We start from the raw sequence: 24862 nt of genomic DNA, 5'->3' as shown, positions 1-24862 counted from the left end.
TACTGGTGCTGCGGGATCGAAAATGTAGTACGGACTTCGCCACAGTAGCAGAGAGCTGCTAATTTCGGACTATGACTGTGTATTACCCTTGGGTCAGCTGCTGGTCAGAGTGATGCAACTGTAAATGGAAGGGTTTGTTTGATAGTCTTGTGCTGATTCCGTCTGAATAAATTATGCCAGTGGATAAAAAACGGTTTAGTTTTGAGACCTAACCCTCGAGAGGGGGGGGGGAGGGTCTGCTTCATGAATTCCAGGCAAAAAAGCACAAAGAACAACGCAGGAAGGGTTCAAACAACTGCTTTCATTCAGAGACATGCATTTGGAATCTATTGATCGTGTAGGGGCCAAACAAGAGGATAACATTATAGAAACAATGATCAGGCTACTTAGTATATAATAGAACATACAGATTTCAATGATTAAATGTATGAAGACGCAGACTTCCTCGTTATCCATATGTGCGGCATATCTTTCGTGTTAACGAAAGTAATATCCCGCTTTAGCTCTTCTTAAATCACAAATGAAATTAATTCCATGAGGAATCGAATAGTTGTTGACTGTGTCTGTTCTTGCTTCCATCCCTACCAACATATTTCTTCATTCTCGTGGTAATCGTGACATTCTATATGTATGCTGCAAAAGATTGCACGTTGACACATTCGACATCGAGGTGCAAAGTGTTTGATATCACACATTATATTCAATTCAAATAAACTTTCGATGTATTTTTACTTCGTCTGTATTTTGAGTTGATTATGAACGTTACGGAAAATTATTTCACGTGCCTTATGCTTAATGAGAAACACTGAATCATCCGTTTTGATTTCCCTACTTTGAAATGATATAATGTCGGCGTCAACAGCCTTCTTCCCCGCCGGAAGCTGAAATTTGTATCATTCTGGATTAATGATTATTCAATGCGTCAAATGTATACATAGCCCACAAGGCGACGTCAGAAACTATGAGGGGAGAACGCCGCATAAAAACCAAACGTTCGCGCGCGTCTCCCGTCTAAAGAACCATATCGAAGAATCACGGCAAGCATTTCGCTGGAGAGCGGCCTCGTAAGAGAGCTGAGAATTGGCAGCGTCGTAGCAAGTATTTGTCAACACTGTGATAGTGCATCTACTTCCGGGTGTAGCCCGGCATTACCTCGCTAAATTCACTTGGCATTCGTTTTTCACATCGAAGACTCATACGATATAATCCACTGTAAGATGAAACACTTAGAACGTATATTTAATTTCTGGACTCCAAGAACTGCGTTCTTCACATAGGTAACACCTGCTTGTGTTTTTAATGATGTGTTTTGAGGCTCAGTCAATATCTCAATGACTATAGGCCGCATTTTGTAGCCAGTGTGACGTTAGCTCAGTGGTTCCCTTACATGTTGCGATGCTAGTGCTATATGAGGTGGCAGTTCCAATCTTGGTGAAAGCTGCAGAACACGACCTTTAATTTTCCATTTTAATTAATGGAGTTGCAAACTGTTAGTAAAAGTTCCTTATACGAAAGTTGAAGAATGCCTTTACACACAAATCTTTGTGTAATTTTGAATTAGTAAATTATGTTAGTATCACGGATGACTGCTTTGCAACTGCCAAGGTGTTTCACTGTAAACTAGTTTCTGAAAAGATTCAAACCAACTGTCAATGATACGAATTTGAGCTTTGTTCGTCATATAGGTCTAATATGTCATGGAGGTTGATTATGAAGTGAACATGTTGATTAACATAATTCCTCTCCTGTAAATTTTTGCAATAGCATTTAACTGTAGAGGTTTTCTGACACCGGCGTTAGCAATTCCTTTCCATTCTCTGAAACGTCAAAAACGATAACTTACTCTGATTTAAATCTGATGACCTTAACTATCACTTCCGATCAACGTAAAAATACTTCATGAATCCTTACATGGAACTCCAAATGTGCAGTGTTCCTGCTCTGCTACAGAGCATGCATTGCAAGATATTCACACAGTTTATCGCATAGACTTACCACAAGGAATGAAAAAAAACTGTAATATACTTTACACCATAGACACTCACTCTGCCTTGACGAAAACATCCGAATATTGGCCTAAAGTTGGACAAATAATTGACTTTGAAAGAAAAAGAAACGAGGTATGAAGCATTTGTAAATTCATCGAATGTAGTGAGGTGGTTTAACTTCATCCCAGTCTATAAAATTAATTTCGGGCCATACTCAGCTCTTGCCGATTAATGTAATACAATAATCTCTGTTGCTTTCGAGCGTGAATGGAAATCGTAGAAATTTTCTGTGAAGCAACATTTAATAATAATAAAGCGTTTTAAATTATCAAAAGCGATGAGCGGTAGCAAGTGCTTTCGATAAAGAACGGGGGAGTGCAATGCCGCTCCTGTCGCCACGGCCGCTGCCGGTAGCCAGCAAGGCGCATACGGCGTCCAGAGGACAGTCTGCGAGAAATCTGCCGCAAAATGGCTACTGGATAAAATTTTGCTATCGGTGTGTCAGAAAGTGAAATAGGTTCAATCTGCGCTACCATTACATTCACGTCTTCAGCATTCAGACAGAAGAGACTATAAAAATCTTTTGCGCCAGCTGGTCTCGATCCACAGACATTGTAGACCAAAAGAATCGCATGCTACCGCTAGACCACGGGCGTGTACAGCGTATGCTCTCTCTAGCACGGCACAAGACTTCCTCCAGGAAGTGCCGCAGTCTACAGTGTTGCCAGATTGTGCAGATAGGCGGACTTAGAGAATTAGCGAGTTGGTCAGTTTATTTGTCCCATGTCGCGATCGGCGCGGACTTAGCCTCTGCAGCGGCTGGCCGCCGGTCAAGTTTTGTGTCAAAGAGTGTACATTTCGCCAGAAAATGATACCGTACTTCAGTATTGAGTTTACACGAGCGAAGTATACAGCCCTAACTGTTTCTGCACTAGTACTGTTGCAGAGAATTCTTACCAAATAGCTCATTTTTGCTACTTTTGAATTAAGGGCTGTTATATGAGTGCTCAATTTACGATTTTCCTGGATATGAATCCCAAGAAATTTAGTTTCATTGACAGCACTAATGTTTTGGTTATCTATACATAATATAGGTTGTGCCGGATTTTTATTTTGATCAGTGTGGAAATTCATGAGTACTGTTTTTTGGGGATTAACTAGTAGCCTGTTTCTGGTAAACCATTCAGACACTCCTTTTGTAATATCTTTTGCAGATGCCATAAGATTTTCCTTTTTATTCCCTTCAATCAAAAGACTGGTGTCATCTGCAACGTGTGATGGGAAATCAATGTAGACCAAAAAAAGAAAGGGACCTAAAATGGAGCCTTGTGGAACACCATGACTAAGTCCATATGGTTCTGAAAGGTGTACCTGGAGTTCATTTCCTTGCATGTAATTAATTTCAGCTACCTGAGAGCGATATTCCAAACATGATTCAATCCACTGATTTGGCACACCTCTTACACCATACCATTCAAGCTTCCTCAGGAGTAGAGAAAGATCAATCACATCAAAAGCTTTTGTTAGGCACAACAATAAACCTGAGATATTCCTGTGGTTGTCCACCTCATTTAAGACATGGTTTATCAGATTGAAAGTGGCTATTTCAATTGATCTTTGTGGTCTGAAGCCATGTTGACATCCAGAAATAATATTATTCTTGTCGAAGAATGTAATTAGTTTTGAAAGGAACATTTTTCAATAATTTTCGAAAACACTGACAATAGAGACACAGGCCTATAGTTACCCATACATTGATGATCACCTTTTTTATGTAGGGGTATCACTTTTGCCATTTTCAGTTGCTGAGGGAGGCACCACATGATAAGGTGGAATTGCGTATGTCCAATAAAGGTGAAAGTATTTGTCTTGCTTTTATTTTTATAATATAATCTGGAATATCATCAATACCAGTTGAATACTTACTCTTCAGTGAATTAACGGTATTTAGGAGCTCTGTTGGGCTTATTGGAATAAGGAACAGGGATATATTATTTATTTCAATAGATGAAAGTTGTTTCCATTTTGTATTAGGTGGATTTCCAAATTTTTCCTTCACTAATTTTCCAGCAACAGTTGCTTAGTAAGAATTGAAACTGTTTGCAATTGCCCTAGGGTCAGTGATATTCTTACCATCATGTGATATCACAATATTTTTGTGAGTTGTCTTCTTCCCCGTAAGATCTTACATAGCTTTCCACATGGACTTAGTTTTTTTGGATGACTTCATAATATATTTGTCATTTTCCTTAATTTTTGTCTGTTTTATGACACATCTCAAAACTAGCTTGTATTTTTTGAAATAATTAATAAATTATGGACTGCTATGAGTTTCTGACTGCCGAAAAAGTTCCTGCTTCCTTTTACAAGATACTCTGACGCCTGGTGTAATCCAGTTTTTGAATCTATCTGTGCTTTTGGAAATCACTTTCCCTTGTGGAAAAGCTATGTCAAAATTATGCTTGAAAATGTTCAAAAAATGTTCCATTGTTTCATTAGTATTAGAGGTATCATATACTTCTCTCCAAGGTTGTTCACTGATTAGGTACTGGAAGTATTCAATACTTTTTCTGCTGTAAATCCTTTTATGGATAACATTTTCTATACCGATCGAAATGTGATTTACAGGTATGGTCAGTAGTTGCAAAATGTGGTCACTATAGCCAGTATCAAAGTTTTCTGATGTACACTTGTCCATGTTTACACTTCCTGATCAAGGAGAATGACACTAGTTTTTTTTACATGTGTTGGTGAGAGCTAACAGACAGACGAAGATTGTAGGCTTTTATAATATTTAAAAACGTTTCCCTGAGATGGCTATGGCTCAGAAAGTCAGTATTAAAATCACCACATAGTATCACTGTTTTCCCAGTTCTCTTAAGTTTGCCTAAAGCAAGGTCAAATTAAAAAAAAAAAACAACACTAATGTTGCTAACAGGAGAGCTGTACACATATAAAATAATAGTTTTTTCAGACATTAACTCAACAGCTGAGATTTCAAAGTCTCTTTCACAACCAAGTTTGCAAACTGATGCTATACTCTTATAATCTACATTTTCTTTTACATATATACAAGTTCCCCCTGTTTTGATTCCATTCTACAAAAGCAGTTTGCAAGATTAAAATGCAATATTTTTAAGTACTGAAAAAAATTCATTTTGTAACCAATGCTCACAAAAACATAACACTGAAACATCTTTCCATTCACTATTGAGGAGTATATTTATTTCATCAACTTCGTTTGTTAATGACTGTACATTCTGGTGTACTATCTTCAGTCTATATTTGCAATTTAATTCTGAATCACATTTTTTTGTTATACAGTCTACACCCTAAAAATTGTCTTTCGCACTTTTTATAAGACATCACATCTTTCTTTATGAACCATTTGTCCAAAATACTGTGGACTGCTTCTATATTATGCCTATTGTGACTCAAATGTGCTAGACGACAGATTTATTCAACCAAAAATTGTTTCCCACTGTGATTTAAATGAAGGCCATGGCTGGTGCCCATGGACCTGTCTAACATGCTTACATTTATTAAGTTCACATACAGAAACTTTTTGCATACAGCATCTATCTCTTTGTTTACTGTTTCTATTAATTTATTTAGACTTGACCAAGGAGGTAGGTAGTATCTATGTGGTTGATTTACAAAATTACATTTGTGTTGCCTAATTTGGGTAGCACACTTTCAAGAACAGTGATGAGTTCACTACCTTTATCTCTGGCAACATCATTCGCACCTGCACAAATTACGACACAGTCTTTTGGGTTACGGTTTTCACACGATTTTACCACTGTTTTTGTCATTTCTGCAATGCCTGCTCCTGGTTTGACAAAGGCTTGGACGCTTTCGTTAGTTTGTGTATCTGCTACCTTTTCTGCTATGTGACGTCCATGATTATCGGCAAAAATCAATACTTTTTGTTCTTTTTTGCACACTTGAGGCCAATCGACTGATTTCTTAATCACATTTCTTTGTTTAGGATGCGACACGCGCGAAAAATTTCCATTGCGCGGCTGTTGTTGTTTACAGAGAAGCGTATGTAATAAGAGATGTGTAATTTAACTGAATGTTTTTCACACTTTTATTATTTTGAATGTGAATTGTGTGTGTTATTTTATTGTTTGTTAGTGTTTGTAGGGCAGATATTACGCCATTTCGGAATAGGGCAGTCAATTAAAAACGAAACTTTATTTTCGGAAATCTTAAGCTTCATGATGTTGAGTGTCAAAAAAGTTTCGACACTCTTGAGAGTGGTTTATGAAGTGACATGTTAAATGTGTCTCAGTATGTGTACCGCGGGCGAATCTCGTCCAAGACAGAGCGGGACATCACTGTTTCGATACAATTAGTCGTTCTTTGAAACAACGATACAGTTTCTGTGGATGGCTCAAGATCGAATTGGTCCAATTATCCGAAGCACCACCGTTTCGAAACAGAGAAACATAGCAGTTTGGAAACATTGAAACAGTTCCACGTATCGATATACTGTATCGAAACATAGAAACAGTGGCCAAGTCTACACAGTACCTTTCGATGTCTTCTTCTGCAACATTCCTTCCAGTTTGTAGTAATATTTATAGCAAAACAGCTGGTAAAGAATCTTTGGTAACACTACGACGTTTTACTCAATTACGCAAATTATGGGAATTGAGAACATGTTATATTTATAACCAGCTCAGATATCCTCACAAAAAGAAGGTCATGACTTTTACAACATGTCGTTCTAGTGTGAAAACTATTATACACTTTAGTACACCAATAAAAAATATACTATAGTCTTTTCATGGTAGGTGAGCACCCTGCTTATAGCCTCTTAAGAGAATTGCTACAGTATGATGAATTTGCTGCTTTTAATTATGGCTTAGACGTCGTAGTACTTTCCATCGTCATACTTGGTCAGCACAATAGATCTTGCTGCAACGTAATGCATGCTGTAAGCTAGCATACAACAAATTCAAACGGCCCACAAAATATATAGCCACATCTTCTTCCTTGGATAAGAGCTGCTTAAAAACGTTGCAGAATGAATAGTAGGAAGTTTATCTCATCAATCCGAGGGTTTTATAACAATTATACTCAATTTTGCCGACACAGCGTAATACTCGAGTTCACCATTTCACACGGACCTCGAGATTGTAATCCACTTAGAGAATGTTCTAGTGAGTAAAAAGGCGGTAATTTTGCCGCCGAAACCCTTCTGTAGGGAAGTCCCTACTGATTATGCCTTAAGTCCATGATAATTACAATGATAAAAGCAGTTTTACAAAATACATATAACAATACACATGGCGTTATTTAAACAGTAAAGTTTAAAAACTTGTCTACGAGTTAAAATTGCTCATTTATCTGCCTGGCGGCAGCACCGTACAGTTTTAGTTGAGCTAAGTTTATCACTTTTGCCGCTAGATGGCAGAAGCGTACCGTGCTTGCTCTGACACCTCACTGCCTTTTATATGTCGTTGTCCGTCTATGCACGGCTATTATTTGTAATAACAAGTTAAAAAAACTAATATATATCTATATTATTGGAATGGAACAGTTTATACAGGGTGGTAATGATACTTGTATCGTTACAAACTCCACAATGTGAGCAGAAGATCAGTGAAGTTATTTTGTTTAGTCACGTAAGACAACTGGATAGAAAATACTGGGAAGGTACAGTTTGTCTGTAAGCTGAAAACCGATCAGCACTCGTGACAGAAGTTGCCTTTTCTGGAAAAAAATGTTACATTACACTTACCATACAGGACGAGGTAAATCAATTTCTTTTCTAGCACCGTAGAACAGTGTGCAAAGATTTAGGTGTTTCTTATATTAGTGTTATGAGTAGCTCATATCTTTTGTCGATGTAACGGACTTTGTGGAAAATCAATACTGCCCAGGTATGTCTGTTCATCGTCACAGCACACTGCAAAAAAAATGACTCTGAGCACTGTGGGACGTAACTTCTGAGGTCATCAGTCCCCTAGGACTCAGAACTACAAAAACCTAACTAACCTAGGGACATCACACACATCCATGCCCGAGGCAGGACTCGAACCTGCGACCGCAGCGGTCGCGCGGTTCCAGACTGTAGCGCCTAGATCCGCTTTTTTAATTTTTTTTTGCATCTGCTCGGGGTGCGCGTCTTAAGACATCCGTTTTTAAGTTCATTGTTGATCGATTAGCTCAGTTTTTTTTATTACAGAGGGCTGCTAACCCTCTGACCGAACATGCTGAGATACCGTGTCGGCTCTCGGCTACTCCGGCTGGCACAGCACACTGCAGAAGAACAAGTTATAGCTGCTTCTTTTGGCAAAGGGGTGTTAGAGAGAATAGGGAATCGCCTGCTCGCTCTTCAGTTCACATATTATGAAAGAATGAAGAGCATGACCACATTCCTGTAAACTGCCTTCGCCCACAAATCCACTTCCACCGCTTCTCTTCTGCTTGTAATACCAAAAGAACACAATTTATCCCTTAATACAGCTCTACAGCACATACATGTGGTACACACATTTAATATTTATTCTTGCCCCAATGTACTTAAGAATAAATATTAATTTTATGCCATTAAAACACTATTTTAGTAATTTGCGATTTTCCCATTCCCTGCAAAGTGGAAACTATTAAACCTAGAGAAAAAATGTATATGACCTTTTCTGTTGGTAATTTAATATAGTTTGATTTTGTACTGTAAAAAATTTTCACTAGAAGACATAGTTCTCGAGTTATTCGAGAAAAACATAAAAAATTGACCTAAAAAGCCAAGCTACCCTGGCTTCACGGCACCCCCACGTCATGGCACCGTCACATTAGGGTGTACAGTCATTGCCCATCACATAGGGCATATCAAGTCATTTCAGGACAAGTGATCTCGATCCTCAACCTTTTTTCGCTGGTATTACGATCTTCACAGGATGATTTTCATGTGTCTGGGCATGCCAAGTGCACGTGCACAATGGTAGCTTATATAAGTGGATGCTGGAGTCCACATTTCCATGAAAATGACATTTATTGGACTCAAACGGTTTGCAGATTGCAGGGTTATTTTGTACAGTAGAGAAGGGAGACAGAAGTGCAAAACAACGCAGAAAAAAATGTGGGTTCGGAAAAAGCATTATGTGGTACAGAATGGGAGATTCACGCGCTATACAAGGAGCTCAAGGAAGGGGAAACTGCATTTTATAAATACTTTCGAAAGTCGAAGCACCAGTTTTTTATTTGTTACGTCAATTGGACCATGAATTATTCAAAGGAACACAGTGTAATGAGCTGCCATCATTTCCTGTGAAAAATTGGTTTGTTTAAGTTTAATTGCTAATCTAGTGCAAATTTTTGTGCAGTAACCTTATCTCCCTCAATATCTTTCCCTTAAAGCTTTATAGGTTATCTTTATGGCTTGTATTTAGCTTTCAATACTACAAGTGCCTTATTTGTACTGGGGTTAGCTAGTGAAACGACGTAAGTATCGACTATTGATGATTGTAAAACATTTTCACAAACAATCCACAGTGCTACTTAACAATTAATAAGCCTCCCACTGACACATATTTAAGAAAATAACTCTAATACTTTATTTGACATATACATCAGAAAAAACTCATTTTGTCACTGTTGTAATGTCTTAAGGTTTCAGTCCATTTCTTTATGAAACATTACAAATGCCTTACAAGATAAGAATAAATTCCACTTACTAATCGATCTGATCCTACCCTAGGCACTTTTTTCACTTTAGGTTACAGCTACACTGCAATCCATTTCACTGTAAAATATTAAATACGGTACCAGTGTGAATAAAACTCCACTTCATAAGTATAGCAGAAGACAAGTAATTTAGTAGACTCGAGTCGTACAATTCGAACTGCTATCTCACAGCTTCGGTTAATCTTTCGTCATTAATTATTACATTATAAATATTATCGAAAGAAATAACGAAAAAATTTATAAGAAATGACAAAAATAACGAACAACACACAACTTACATCAAACACGAAAATCACGAGGAAAGGAATATGGAGATGTACGCATGGCTGTGTAGCGGAAGGAAATGTGCTTTGGAGACCCTGATCAACAAAGGACAGAATACATCAGCCATCAAAACTTTCTTCCTGAGATACTTTGAAGGTGCCGTAATGGTATGGGCAGTGTGGATGTCGCGATTTTAAATGCAATACAGAGTAGTTTAAGCGGACAGGACGTGATGTGACATGACGGCCAGTGTGAATTGTCCTTTAAACCTCCCCATTTCCCGTCTGCACCCACACATCCCAGGAATCAGGATGTTCAGTATGTTCTTCACAACACTGCCTCCTGTAAGTGCACAAAAATTTGTGGCTACATGATTTTGTCCGGCTTTGCAATCATTTCTTTTAGTTTTCGTTGATGGGTCATAGTAGAATGTTTTGACGCTACTTCCATTCTGTCTAGTGTGAATCGGCCTTACGGCAGCTATGAACAAGAGGTTTCTTTGTATGCTGATCTGATGACATCAGTTTACGTTTTTGCACATGCTGAAAAAGCTGCTGCGCGATATTCTTTTTTAATACATCGAGAATTCGATATTATTCTGTTTGGTGGTAAATATATGGGTCAATGATCTTTTGACTGTATTAGACGCATTTGTTGATCTACACAAATTGAATGTACGTATTCAAATTTTCCATGAGGCCGAAGGAAAGTTTTCTAGCGTACTTACTGAACCAAAAATTGGTATCATATGTGAGCGCCTAGAAGTCTACGGATGACAGAAGTGATTCATCTCTGCTCATGCATGTTTGACAACAGACGAATGTACTAACTTTAACCTTGACCTCGAACGTGCGTAAGGGACTACGCTAGTCAGTGGCTTTTGAAAATCTGCAATATCCGAAATAAACTTTAAAAAAATTATTTGTTGTGTGTAATGAATGTACTGAGTATAAGATACACATACTGTCACTAAACAATGAGGTGTGAGTATATTTATGAATGACACGGCGTTAGTTTATAATGCCGCGTAACTGCGACATGGCGGGGTTTCGAGAAGTTGATCGGCAACAGTTCCCGCTACAAGATATTTCTTCAATTGTTGGTTTATTTAAACAACAATTAGAAAGTTCTTACGAGCCTGATTTAGCACTGTTATCCATAATTGTTGGAGCTGTTGAAAATTCATTAACATGGAATCGAGCATTATCGGCGCAGAAAGAGACCGAAAATTTTACAGAATTCAAGTTGCCTCCTGTCGAATATCACATTGTAGAAGCATTGTATTCAAAGTTTCACGCTATAATAAAAGGCGCAGTCGATCTTTCACTATATGGACTCACAAAATTTGCTACACGGGATCTAGTTAAGAAAGTGTCTGATGTCATTTGGAATTCTCTGACACGAAGCTATTATAAGGATAGGGCGCACTTGCAGAGCTTGTATAGTTATTTGACGGGTGAGTTACTGGCGAACGTTTCTGTTTATGTGACATTTCACTACGAAATGTGTTAGATGTTTACATTATTACTTACAGGAAACAAACTGGATTGTTTTGGAGTGGCGTTCGCCGTGGTTGCCGGTTGTCAAGTTCTTGGATTTCGTGACGTCCACTTAGCTCTGTCAGAAGATCATGCTTGGGTTGTGTTTGGAGAAGGAGGCAAAGAAACAGCCGAAGTTACGTGGCATGGTAAGTGTTTACCTTCGCACGTACTATAAACTAATCGAAATTCCGCATTGAGTAGATGAATTGTGACATCTCGTGCAGTAACATTTTCCGACTATTTTCTTCTAGTAACCTGTCAATTTACACTAAATGGCGTGTTACCAATTGGCGGAGAATTGTGGAATTCACTGTGAGGCTAGAGTTGTCATTTTAATCATTTGTTGTAGGTAAGGGGAATGAAGACAAGCGAGGGCAACCAGTTGGACCTGGTATTGGATCAAAGTCTTGGCTGTATGTAAATGGACGTCCTGTGATATGTACTAGGCCAATGGAAGTTGCAGCTTTAGTCTCAGCAATAAATCCTAGCCTTAGTCCAACCACAGAGGCAATGGAAATAGCTTTGTTGCAACAAGAACTGCTGTGGTTATTGTATGATCTGGGACATTTGTCTCATTATCCAATGGCTCTTGGTGAGTGAATGCTTAATTCTTTTGTATCTATGAATTATGAAAAACAGTGTGTTACGTACAATGCTCAGTGATGTGTCTTGCACTGTTTCATAACATATTTGTAGATGTAGTTGATGAAGTAAAAGGGGTCCCTGGTTTTCTAATATGATCCACTGTAAGTGATTATGTAAATGTGATTTGCCAGTACTTGTTAAAACCTACTTGTGAGAAGAAACACATTTTTAGGAATGATTGATGTACGGTAGGCCTAAATTGCGATTTATGTTTATTAGTGAGACTGCCCCTTAAGGGACTGGAAAGTATTAGGTAATTAATTCAAATATGTAATCAACCCATCAATAAATTCTACAGAAGAGAGATTGAACCAGTTATTTTTGTCAGTCATCTTTCAAATAAAAAATGACAAGCAGGTAATTACTTCATTTTGTCCTTTCCAGTGTTTCTTGGTCACTGGCCAACATGGACAAAACAAGATAGTAACTTGTTCTAGGTTATTTCATATGATCATGCAATGGTTAAAGTATTGGCTTAAAACCAGGAGGAGTTTAGTTGAAATCCCCAGCTGGCCATCTAGATTTAGATATTTGTGAATCAGTAGAATGAATGTCGAGGAAGCTCTTAATGGGGTGCTAATGCATGATTCCTTCCTTTTCTCATTGCAGATTTTATTTCATTGTTATTGGGGAAAATTGCAATGAGTCCCCAATGCTTTGTGAAGGTTATTATTTGTGTGGGAAATTACACTCACCTCCATAAAGCTACACATACATTTATTTAAGTTAATATTTTCAGCAGAGTAGCTTTCACTGCTGTGATACATTCCAGTGATTGATTGGTTGATCTATGTCAGATGTGTAAATTTTTTGAAACTTCATACTAAGTTTAAAAGCTGTAAACAAGACGTATTACCATTGTTTTGCAAATAAAACTAAGGCACCAAAAGCAAAAGGTTTCAAAAGCATTTCTGTGAGGCTGCGGACTTGTATTGCTATTAGAGGTCACTGTCTTAGCTCCATGTAGCAATATCGTAAACCTCAATCATGATCTCTGCTTATACAAGAACGTTGTAGTTCTTTCAGAATGTAAATAACTTAGGAGCAAACAAGACCACAGGCCAAATACTGGAATCAAAGTGTTGATCTGTTGATGGGCACACACAGAAAGAAAAGAAAACTTGGTAGCTGTGTGTGTGTGTGTGTGTGTGTGTGTGTGTGTGTGTGTGTGTTTTTCCTTTCTCTTCTGTATGTGCCTGTCAGTGATGCCACACTTCTGCTAGGATTGGTATCCTTTACCCTATATTATTTATAGGCCTACTAGAAAATACCTATTCCGCCTTGATTGACATTTTGTCTTGAACACTTCAAATTGTTTTTTGTTAATGCACATACGCTATTATTTAATAGCTCGTGGGTGAAGCACAGGTAGTAATCAGTAGTATACATTAAGATTTCAGTAACAAAATTAACACCAGGAAAAATGCAGACTTACATGTTTGTTATGGAAAAGTTAAATTTATTTAACATTCTGTATCTTCACGTGAATCTGTTAGTGGTATCTCCATGATGGGATATAAATTGTGGAGAGCGAAAGGTAACAACTTGATAACAGAATACACATATATACTTGTGCAACATGATTCAGTATACCCACAAATAATGGAGGTCACATATCACAAGAGTCCCCTGGCATGTGATGGTTATATGGGCTATTATAATGGTGTTTTATATGCTTCAGTGGTCCCATTTTGGTCCGAAAAATAATCTTGGTATACTATGGTGTCTGCAAGAGAAATGGTGGTGCACAAATCATTATATCATCCCCTTGAAATTGAATGAACCCGCAACTATAACACTTGGTGTCCACCTGTTCAAATACTTGCTGTGCCCTCTGTCACGGAAAGGCAAACTCAAAAGAGGAGGGGGTCTGTTAATTATTGGCAGTTCAAATATACAGTGAATGGTGGTATCCCTTATTAGCAGCAAAGTTTGTGATGGATCATCATGTGCACTCAGTATCTATGCCTAGAGAGCTCATTCAACATGTTGAAGAGGCTGTTGCATCAGCTGTTGAGTGAACATGGTGCATCCAGCTGCAGATTGTGGTGCATATGCCCATTGTCTTGGCACTGAGGACATACAGGGGCCATTCCAGTGACTGACAGAGAGGTTTGAGAAGAGCAGCATTGCTCATGGTCTTAGAAAGAAATTCAAAATCTACAACATTTTCCTCAGAACTGATTGTGGCCAACTGGTTCTAAATCAAGTGTAAGGTTTGAACCAGCGACTTAGAAGGTTCTGTGCCGAGCTTGGCTGCAACTACTTAGGTTTGTGCCATAGGATTGAGAACTGTAGGGTCCCCCAAAATACACCAGTGGTGAACCATACATTAGAGGCTACAGATAGCTGACAATGTGTGGGCTGCAAAGAAGGCATTTTTTTAGAGTAATTGATTCTCCGTCAGTCCAAATAATGATAGCTGCAGTAAACACTGAAGTAAGGGCCAAAGGTATGGCCACCATAGGTGATAGTATTAATATCCTATTGTTCAACTGCCAAAGCTTTCAGAATGAAGTGCTTCTGAAAAGCAGTGGAGCTAATATTTTTAGGTACAGAAAGCTGGTTAAAAGCCGAAATTGAAAACAGTGTGAATTTTGGGGACATTTAAAATGTGTATCAAAAGCGTAAGTAAATTGGAAATGGAGGTGGTGTATTTGTTGCAGTCGACAAGGATTTCAAATCCATTGAAATAGAAATTGGAAGAAATTGAAGCTGAACTTGCAATTTTATCTTGCTGTTGACCACCAGACCAATACCCAGATGTAGCCAGAAACCTTAGAGAAAACCTCATTTCATTGTATGTAAGTTCCCCAGTCATACTGTCATCATTGGAGAAGACTGTACTCATCCAGGAGTCAGTTGGTAGAAGTGGTGAGGTTGCAAGACATCTTGTGAAACAATTTTAAATGTGTTCTGTAATTTAGAAGACCAGTCATGATGGAAACATATTTGATTTGATGTCAACTAATAGACCTGACATCTTTGAGGATGTCCATGTTGAAGCTGGTATGAAACAGCAAGTGGCAGTTGTTGTAACAGTGTTTACCAAAGTACGAAGGACAACTAAGAAAAGTAGAAGGAATTATATGTTCAGCAAATTAGTTAAAGAGGTTGTTATGTTTTGTCAGAATGAAGAACTATGAACATTTAGCTCGGTACTGGACCATGTAGAGAAACTATGGCTCGATTTCAAAAGGGTGATTGACCTTGCACTGGTTAGATAGATATCTAGTAGAAAAGTTCAGGTATGAGGGGTGCTCCATAGTATACATTCACTGTAAAGAAACTAGTAAAGGAACAGAGACTACAGCATAATACGTGTAAAACAATGCATAAGGCAATAGAGGGAGAGATCCTAATGAAACACATTTTATTGTCAAGAAGACAATGAGTGACTCCTTCATTGACTATTGTAGAAGAATATTATTGGAAGATCTCTCACACAACCTGAAGAAATTCTGATCAAATATGAAGGTTGCCATTGGCATCAAAGTTATGTTCGTCTATAAAGGAAAATCTAAGAATATTACCCCAATTTTATTTTGTACTACTGCAAAATGAGTGCTGTAGATATTAATGTCCATAGTGTGGAGAAACAATTGAAATCACTGAAACTGAATAGAACTCCAGAGTCCAATGGAATTCCTACCAGATTCCATATAGAATTTGCAGTCGAAACTCCCGTTTTTCAGCTGTAATAAGGTCCCCTTCCCTTGGGGGGGGGGGGGGGGGGACACCTGTGCTCAGTAGTTGGAAGAAAGTGCAGAACACACACATCTACAACAAGGATAGCGATCCACAGAGGTACAGTCCAATCTCATCGACATTCCTCTGTTGTAAAATCCTAGCATATAATGAGGTATCTCAAACAGAATGACTGCCTTTGTGACAACCGACATGGACTGTGAAAACATAGATCTCGTAAAATAATAACTCAAGCTTTTCTCATTTGACGTACTGAAAATGATGACTTAAGACAGTCAAGTAAGTCCAGTATATCTTGACTTGCTAAAAGCATTTGACTCAGTACCACGCTATCAAAAGTACAGAACTGTATGATGTATCAAGTGAAATTTGTGATTAAATTAAGGATTTATTCATTGATGTGGAGTACGCAGAATGTTGTCCTGGATGTCGAGTTACCAACACATGTAGAAGTAACTTCAGATGTGCTGCAAGGAAGTGTGCTGGGGTCCCATGTTGTTTATATTGCACGTTAATGTCATGACAGACAATATTAACAGTAACCTCAAAATTTTTGCAGATGATGCAGTTGTTTATGATGAAGTACTAATTGAAAAAAAGAAACTGCAAAATTATTCAGTTAGATTTTGATAAGATTTCAAAGTGGCACTGAGATCAGAAAATTGCTTTAAATATACATCTGTATTCTGCAAAACAAGCCAGGTGGCGCAGTGGTTAGCACACTGGACTTGCATTAGGGAGGATGGTTGTTCAAACCAGCGTTAGGCCATTCTGATTTAGGTTTTCCGTGATTTTCCTCAGTCGCATCAGGCAAATGCTGGGATAGTTCCTTTGAAAGGGTATGACTGATTTCCTTCCCTAATCCGATGGGACTGAAGACCTTGCTTTTGGTTCCCTTCATCGAATCAACCAACCTGTACTCTGCAAACCACAGTAAGATGCATGGAAGAGGGTACGTCCCATTGTAACAGTTATTAGGTTTCTTCCTGCTCCATTCACTTGGGGAATGTGGGAAGAATGATAGTTTGAATGCCTATGTGTGCAATCATTATTCTTATCGTACCCTCACAATCCCTAAGTGAGTGATATGTAGGAAATTGTAGTATATTTTTCAAATAATCATTTAAAGCCGTTTCTTGAAACTTCCTTGGGATAGTTTATGACTATTTGTGCTGCCCTTCTCTGTATATGCTCAATATCCTCTGTTAGTCCTATTTGGTACAGGACCCACACGTTTGAGCACTACTCTAGGACTAGTCGCACAAGTGATTTTTAAGCAATCTCATTTGTAGATTGATTGTGCTTTCCCAGTAAACCGAAGTCTACCATCTGCTTTACCCACGATTGAGCCATTCCATTTCATATCACTACACCTGGGTATTTGTATGAGTTTTCTGATTCCAACCTTACTCATTGATATTATAGTCATAGGTCACTACGTTTTTTTGTTTTATGAAGTGCAAAATTTTACATTTCTGAACACTTAGAGCAAGTTGCCAATCTCTGCACCACTTCGAAATTTTATCAAGACCTGACTAAATATTAATGCAACTTCTTTCAGGTAGTACTTCATTATAGATAACTGCATAATCTGCAAAAATTCTGAGGTTGCTATTTATATTGTCTTCAAGGTCATTAATATAAAACATATATAGCAAGGGTCTAAATACAATTCCCTGGGGCACACCTGAAGTTACTTCTATGTCTGTTAATGACTCGTCATACAAGATAACTTGCTGTGACCTTTCTGCCATAAAGTCCTCAATCCAATCACGAATTTCCCTTGATGCCCCATGTAACTGTACTTTTGACAATAAGCGTAGATGTGGTACTGATTCAAATGCTTCTCGAAATCAAGAAATACAGCATATAATTGACTGCCTAGATCCAAAGCTTTCAGTATGTCATGTGAGAAAAATGCGAGTTCGGTTTCACATGATCTATGGTTTCGGAATCCATGCTGGTTGGCACTGAGGAGGTCATTCTGTTCAAGTTACCTCATCATGTTTGAGCTCAGAAAATGTTCTAAGTTTCTACAACAAATTGATGTTAAGGATATTGGATGGTAGTTTTGTGGATCACTTCTACTACCCTTCTTCTAGATGGGGGTGGTATGTGCTTTTTGCCAAGAACTGGGCATGATTTTTTGTTCAAGGATTCTACGATAATTGTAGTCAGAAAAGGGGCTAGCTCAGCTGCAATTTCAGTATAGAAACTGACAGGGATTCCATTGGGCCCTGGAGCTGTGTTCAGTTTTAATGTATTCGGCTGTTTTTCAGCATCTCTGACACTAATACTTATTTCATTCATCTCTGCAGAGTGGTGGGAGTATGAAATTGGGGCTATTCTCTTGGGGCTTCCTTTGTAAAGGAACATTTGAAAACGGAGTTGAGCATTTCGGTTTTTGCTTGTTACCCTCAATTTCAGTTCCTCTCTTATTTGCTAGAGACTGAACACTAACTTTGGTGCCACGAACAGCCTTTACATGCCATCCGATTGTCTTTGGATGTTGTGAAATATCATTTGACAATATTCTGCTGTGGTAGTCAGTGAAGGCATCACACATTGCTATCTTCACAGCCAAAATCATTTCATTCAGCAACTCTCTATAGCCTACGCTTTGTTTTACATCCAGTAATCTCTGTTTCTTGAGAAGTTTCTCTACAGTGAGTATACCAAGGAGGTAAAATTGTGCACATCACATAATGAAAAAATTGTGTCATCTTAGTACTGCAGTATCAACAACTCACAGTTGGAATTGGAATACAAATGCCTGGGTGTAACAGTTTCTGGAGATAGGACATAGAAAAATCCCATAAGCTCAGTTGTAGGTAAAACAGGTGGCAGACTGGTTCATTGGTAGGGTACTAGGAAAATGCAGTCAAATCTACTAAGGAGATTGCTTACAAAACACGTATGCTACCCATCATAGAATACTGCATAAGTATGTGTGACGCATTTCAGATAGGACTGTCTGGGGATATTGAATGTAACCCATGAAAATAAACATGATTAAGAGCAAATCAAAATAGTACCAAAAATATGATGTATACATCATCTGCTATTGTAGTAAATACTAAATTCTAAATTACAAGTTTGCACTTAGTGTGATTTTGTACAATAAAAGAAACTAGTTTTTAACTGACAGTAGACAGATCTACAATACATTGTTCTGAAATAAATTTTCATTACTCATTTAGCACTGTTTGCACATGAAGATAATTTTCGTAAAGTTTCCAGAGTATGTAAAGTTATGTTATTGTCATTACGTATCACATCTGCCACTTGTGTGTGTGTGTGTGTGTGTGTGTGTGTGTGTGTTTTAATTACTTGCAAATGCATTGTCAATTAAATTAGTGTATTGTGGTATCTCTACATCAATATACATTTTCACTCTGCAGCAGAGTGTGCACTGATTTGGAACTTTTTGGCAGATTAAAACTATGCCAGACTGTGACTTGAACCCAGATCCTATGCTGCCTAAACGTGACAATTGCTCTACTGACAGCTAAGCAGGCATAACTCAAAACCTGCCCTCATAACTTTACTTGCACCAGTACCTTTCTGTTACCTTCGAAACATAACAGAACTTCTTCTGTATACTTTCCAAGACTAGCATTCCTGGAATAAAGGATATTTCAGAAAACTGCCTTAGTAGACATAGCAGTAGCATTGGAAAAAAAACCTTACAACTGAAGAAGTATTTTCAGTCTCTACCATAATGCTCAGTTTCAGATGTGTCTCTAGCAGGGTTGTTTGTAGAAAGGACATAGCTGCTGCAGAATGATAATTCATTCTGGAAACAATCCCCTGGGTTATAGCTGAAGGTAGGAGATGGCTGAAGGTTGGAAGATAGGAGATAGGTGCTAGTGGAAGTAAAGCTGCGGAAGCAGGGTGCGTGTCATACCTGGATAGCTCAGTCAGTAGAGCAAGTGCCCGCTAGAGGCAAAGTTGTTGGGTTTGAGTTCCAATCAGGTGCAGTTTTTATACGCCAGAAATTTTCATCTCTCTGCCATTTTGTAGCATGTGAGAAGCACCATTCATTAACTTCTTAGAGGTCACTGTACCAATTTTTGTCTGGCAGATGCTAATTTTTTAATTGAGTACGCAATCATTTGTCTTAAAACAAGAATGTCCCTAAATTCTTTTTTACATTAATTACCCCTTTACATTAGAAGTTCTGGACTATATTTTTTTCCAGTGTTATAATTTGTTTTCTCTTAGGTTGACTGGTACTGATAGTGATAGGTATTACTCATACAAATTCTGGATATTGGTGATGTTCCAGTACTCTGTTTTCAACGTAACACAATTATTGTCATCATGGCTGTCATTGTGCCTGGAAACTCCTGTGTGTGGCATCTTGCTGTCTCATTACCGTTAACAGTTTGAATGAGTCTTGGTATCTTACTGGCTTCTACCTGTCTTGTCCCAGAGACATCTACAGGTATACTCTGTAAACCATTGTGAAGTGTGTGGCAGAGGATTGTCCCATTGTACCAGGTGTTATGGTTTTTTCCTGTTTCATACACATATGGAGTGCAGGAAGATTGATAGAGAGAGAACATTGGTGCAACAATGAAGGAAACATAATATGAGATAATAGGACAGAAGTTAGACATGTCAGTATATAATTATGGTAATGAAAAGTCCTTGGTGCAATATAAGTTGGTGAGTGGTCAGTAGGCACATAAACAAGATTGAACGTTAAACTATGCATAGAATGATGTCCTTTTTCAGAGCTAATTGCATATTATACATGCACCTGCATGGCTACATCGTCTTAGCTGATGAAATTGTACTGGCACTGCATCATGTCTTGGGTGAGGTTTCCATATTTACTCCTCTCGTTATTTGTATTCTGTCTAGAATTTTCCATTACTATAAACTTAGGTGACAAAAGTTACGGGATAGCGAGAAGCACATATACAGATGGCTGTAGTATTGCATATACAAGGTATAAAAGGGAATTGTATTGGTGGCACTGTCATTTATACTCAGGTGATCCATGTGAAAAGGTGTCCGATGTGATTTTATCCTCATGACAGGAATTGACAGACTTTGAATGCAGAATGGTGGTTGGAGCTAGATGCATGGGACATCCCATTTTAGAAATTGTTAAGGGATTTAATATCCTGAGATCCACAGTGTCAAGAGTGCGCTGAGAATACAAAATTTAGGCATTACCTCTCACCACGGGCAACACAGTGGCCGATGGCTTTCACTTAACAACCAAGAGCAGTGGTGTTTTTGTAGAGTTGTCATTGCTAACAGACAAGGAACACTGCATTATATACAGCGGAAATGAATATGGGGAGTACGACGAACATATCTGTTAGGACAATGTGCAGAATTTGGGGTTAATGCACTATGGCAGCAGATTACTGACACGAGTGCCTTTCTGACAGTGCAATGTCACCTGCAGCACCTCTCGTAGGCCTGTGACCATATCAGTTGGACCCTAGAGAAATGGAAACCGTGGCATGGTCAGATGAGTCCTGATTTTAGTTGGTAAGAACTGATAGTAGGGTTTGAGTGTGGCCCCTCAAAGTCATGGACCCAAGTTGTCAACAGGCTGCTGTGCAAGTTGGTGCTGGTGGCCTCCTAATGGTGCAGACTGTGTTGACATGGGTCCTCTGGTCCAACTGAACCGATCATTAACTGGGAATGGCTGTTTGGATACTTGTAGACCATTTGTAGCCTCTTATGGACTTCATGTTCCCAAAATGGTGGATTTTTTATGGATGACAATGCACCGTGTCACCAGGCCACAATTGTTTGCAATTGGTATGAGGAGCATTTTAGACAGTTTGAGCAAATGATTTGGCCACCCAGATCATCCAACATGATCACAATCAAACATTTACAGAATGTAATCAAGAGGTCAGTTTGTGCACTGGCAACACTTTCGCAATTATGTATGACTGTAGAGGCTGCATGGGTCAGCCTTTCTGCAGGAGACACCCAACAACTTGTTGAGTCCATGCCACGTTCAGTTGTTACACTACACTGGGCAAACGGAGGTCCGACATGATATTAGGAGGTACCTCCTGATTTTTGTTGCCTCGGTGTACATGTGGCTCCTGTCTGTACACCATTTGTTACTAAACCTGTTTCCCCCCCTCATATTATCTATCCAATATCCCTCCTTATATTTTCCTTCTCACTTATCTTACACACACACACACACACACACACACACACACACACACACATACACACATAAACAACATCCCCCCCGCCCCCCCCCCCATCCCCTTCATTACCAAGACTGCACTGGACTTGTGGTACCAAAGCATTGGTTGTGGCCACTTCAAATGCATTGCACATTATCCATCTGTCTGACTGACCACTAGATTTTAGTTTAACAGGATTTAACTATGAGATTACCTCATTTTAGCCCCTCATACTTGTACTTTCCACTCTCTCTCTCTCTCTCTCTCTCTCTCTCTCTCTCTCTCTTTCATTCATTGTTCTCTTTCCCCCTGCCACTCCACTCCTTCATGTCGTCATGTGCCACATGCAACTCTCAACGTATGCAACAGAGTTCACCAGTGCCACAGTCCTATCCTGTGTGCATCCTGCCACTCCATGCCAGCCATCCTTCCATCTTTCCATTCCCCCATTTTCCTCCCCCCCCCCCCCTCCCAACGTCCTTCCTCCTTCCATCCACCCCACCTGAGACGCATCCTCATAACTGCAGTGGTGTGTGTGTGTGTGTGTGTGTGTGTGTGTGTGTGTGTGTGTGTGCAAGGAAGTGCTTATTTTTGATCTGTCAAATAGTCTGAATATATGTGAAAAGATTCTACAAATCTTGTGAGCCTTTGATGTAATCTGATTGTCATTTGATGTGTTTTATGTTCTATATCAACTTCAAACATATTGCTTCAAAGGCTGTACTTTGAATGCTCCCTAAATGCAGTTAAACATTTTGTCAAACTTTTTGTGACAGTTTGCATACAGTACACTGATGCCCTTACAATTTTGCATACCAGTTTCCTTACATGGCACCTACAGTGTTCAGCTTCATTCTGCCTGAAGAATTTCTTTGCGGTCAAATATTTTTCCCCTAAAAATATAAAATCTTGTACTTTGTTCTCTCCAGCTTGATGTTCACACGTCTTCACTTGCAGTCATTAAAATATGCCAGTCTACGTATTTTATCCCAGAAACCACAAATCTTTCTATGGTTTCTGTTTTATGTAGATGCCTTGATGTACTGCCGACCTATTTGGAAGCTGTTGTCAGACGGTGCTGATGCTGTCATGCAGTCTGTATGCTTGAACACCATGCATATCTCAATGCTAGAATCACATCATTTTATGTATATTTTTTAATGCAGATCATCTGCTCCATGAAAGATTTGGTCTTCCGTCTTCACAACCTAGCATATCCATTCTACCTTAATATTTCATGGTGCTTTCATTGATTGGTTCTGGTGAGTTTTCTTAACATTATGGTCAGCTACAGACTGCAACACTACAAATATTCTCAAGTTGAAATAAGTGACAGTGCAGTGACATCAAATACGTATTGCATAGTCCTTGCTCCAGTATCTTAAATTCTTGAATACTTGGTGCATTCACAATATACCCAATCATAGACAGTTGTATGTTTTAAATGATGCTATCAATATTCCTCTTTGCCTTTAATTTGTAATACACTACTTCTTCTCCCTTCATCCCTCCCTCCCCCCTCCCTCACCCCCTCCCCCTTCTCTCTCTCTGTCTGTCTTTAAGATACTGCATAAAGCTGTTCACACTTATGCCAGCCAAGTTTAATCAATTAAATCAGAAGGAAAGGTGCTGAGCTGCTAGTTTGGAGGGATAAAACAACAACAACAACAACAGGCCGTGAATCTAGATATTTGTGGGAAGATGGCTAATGAGGTGTGATTTTAATTTTCCTTTGAACTGGTAAGGATTCCCAATTTCTTGCTTTATGTTAAATGGGGGCTTGTTGAATGTTTGCGGACCAGAGCTTTTAACTTGTTTCTGAGCTGTGGACAAGGAAGCAAAGACTACACAGAAACTATTTTTGTGTTTTGTATTGTGATTGTGTATAGCACAGCTCAGCTGACACTGACATTTACTGGAGAAAAAACATTAAGGAATAAATCTTTGTTTCCCTTTGTCACAACAGCAGAGTTCCTCTCGTCTTTGTGTCTGAATGATCTGCCCATCCTTTTTAACCTTCCCCAATATACCCCTCTCTCCTCCTTCACCTTCAGGAGGAAGGGCCTGTCAGCTCCAAAACCTAACTTTTTTGACAGTATTGACATTTTTCTTGAAGATAAGTACTGGCCAGCAGTTTTGTTTCATAATATTGTAATTTTCTATGTTTGTAGGTTTAAAAATGGTTGAGTTCCGGTGAAAGATGTTTTATATTGTTTTGTTTTTATTACAGGGAATCTGAGTGACTTGGAGGAAGTAAGTCCAACACCAGGACGACCTCCTTGCAATGCCCTCTTCCAGGAAGCTGTTCTCTCAGCTCGAACATATTATGCAAACCAACATGTTTATCCATACACTTACCAAGGTGGTTATTTCTACAGGCACAAAATGTACAAACAGGCATTTGAAAGTTGGGCTAATGCCAGTGATGTTATAAGGCAGTAAGTAGTTGTACATTATTATATACTAACATGTCTCTTTTCTTTCTTATTCTTTCAATAGTATATTTTAATTAGAGTTTTAATAAGAGCAATAAAAAATAAACAATAAGGAATCTAAATCTACAGTTATCAGTGGGATCTAAATTGGGGACATCTTACATGACTGAATGGGGCCAGGTACTGAAAAATATTTCTAAAAGAGAATACCAGTTTGAAAGAAATTGGCACCAGTTGTAGATTGTTTGTCATAGTACAAGTGGTTCTATTGAACATTCTTTCAATCAGTCAACAACAGAACTGATCTATCTGTCTATATCAAGCCTCAGGTGTGTGTGTGTGTATGTGTGTGTGTGTGTGTGTGTGTGTGTGTATGGAGATGGCCAGGTATTTTTCAAGCCTCCACT

General features: G+C 38.7%; 1 protein-coding gene across 1 annotated transcript in view; it reads left to right on the top strand.

The window, feature by feature from the left end:
* Nucleotides 1-10988: 10988 nt before the first annotated feature.
* LOC126416340 (menin) overlaps nt 10989-24862 on the top strand; it is a 39374-nt gene continuing 25500 nt past the window's right edge. Inside the window, exons 1-4 of the mRNA XM_050084012.1 lie at nt 10989-11406; nt 11485-11637; nt 11841-12083; nt 24251-24458. Of these exons, the coding sequence (XP_049939969.1) occupies nt 10989-11406; nt 11485-11637; nt 11841-12083; nt 24251-24458 (1022 nt within the window). The remainder of the gene's footprint in view (nt 11407-11484; nt 11638-11840; nt 12084-24250; nt 24459-24862) is intronic.

This window comes from Schistocerca serialis, chromosome 8 (genome assembly GCF_023864345.2).
Source record: "Schistocerca serialis cubense isolate TAMUIC-IGC-003099 chromosome 8, iqSchSeri2.2, whole genome shotgun sequence".
Classification (NCBI taxonomy): domain Eukaryota; kingdom Metazoa; phylum Arthropoda; class Insecta; order Orthoptera; family Acrididae; genus Schistocerca; species Schistocerca serialis.
The sequence above is the reverse complement of the archived record's forward strand: the minus strand, read 5'-3'. Positions and strand labels throughout refer to the sequence as shown.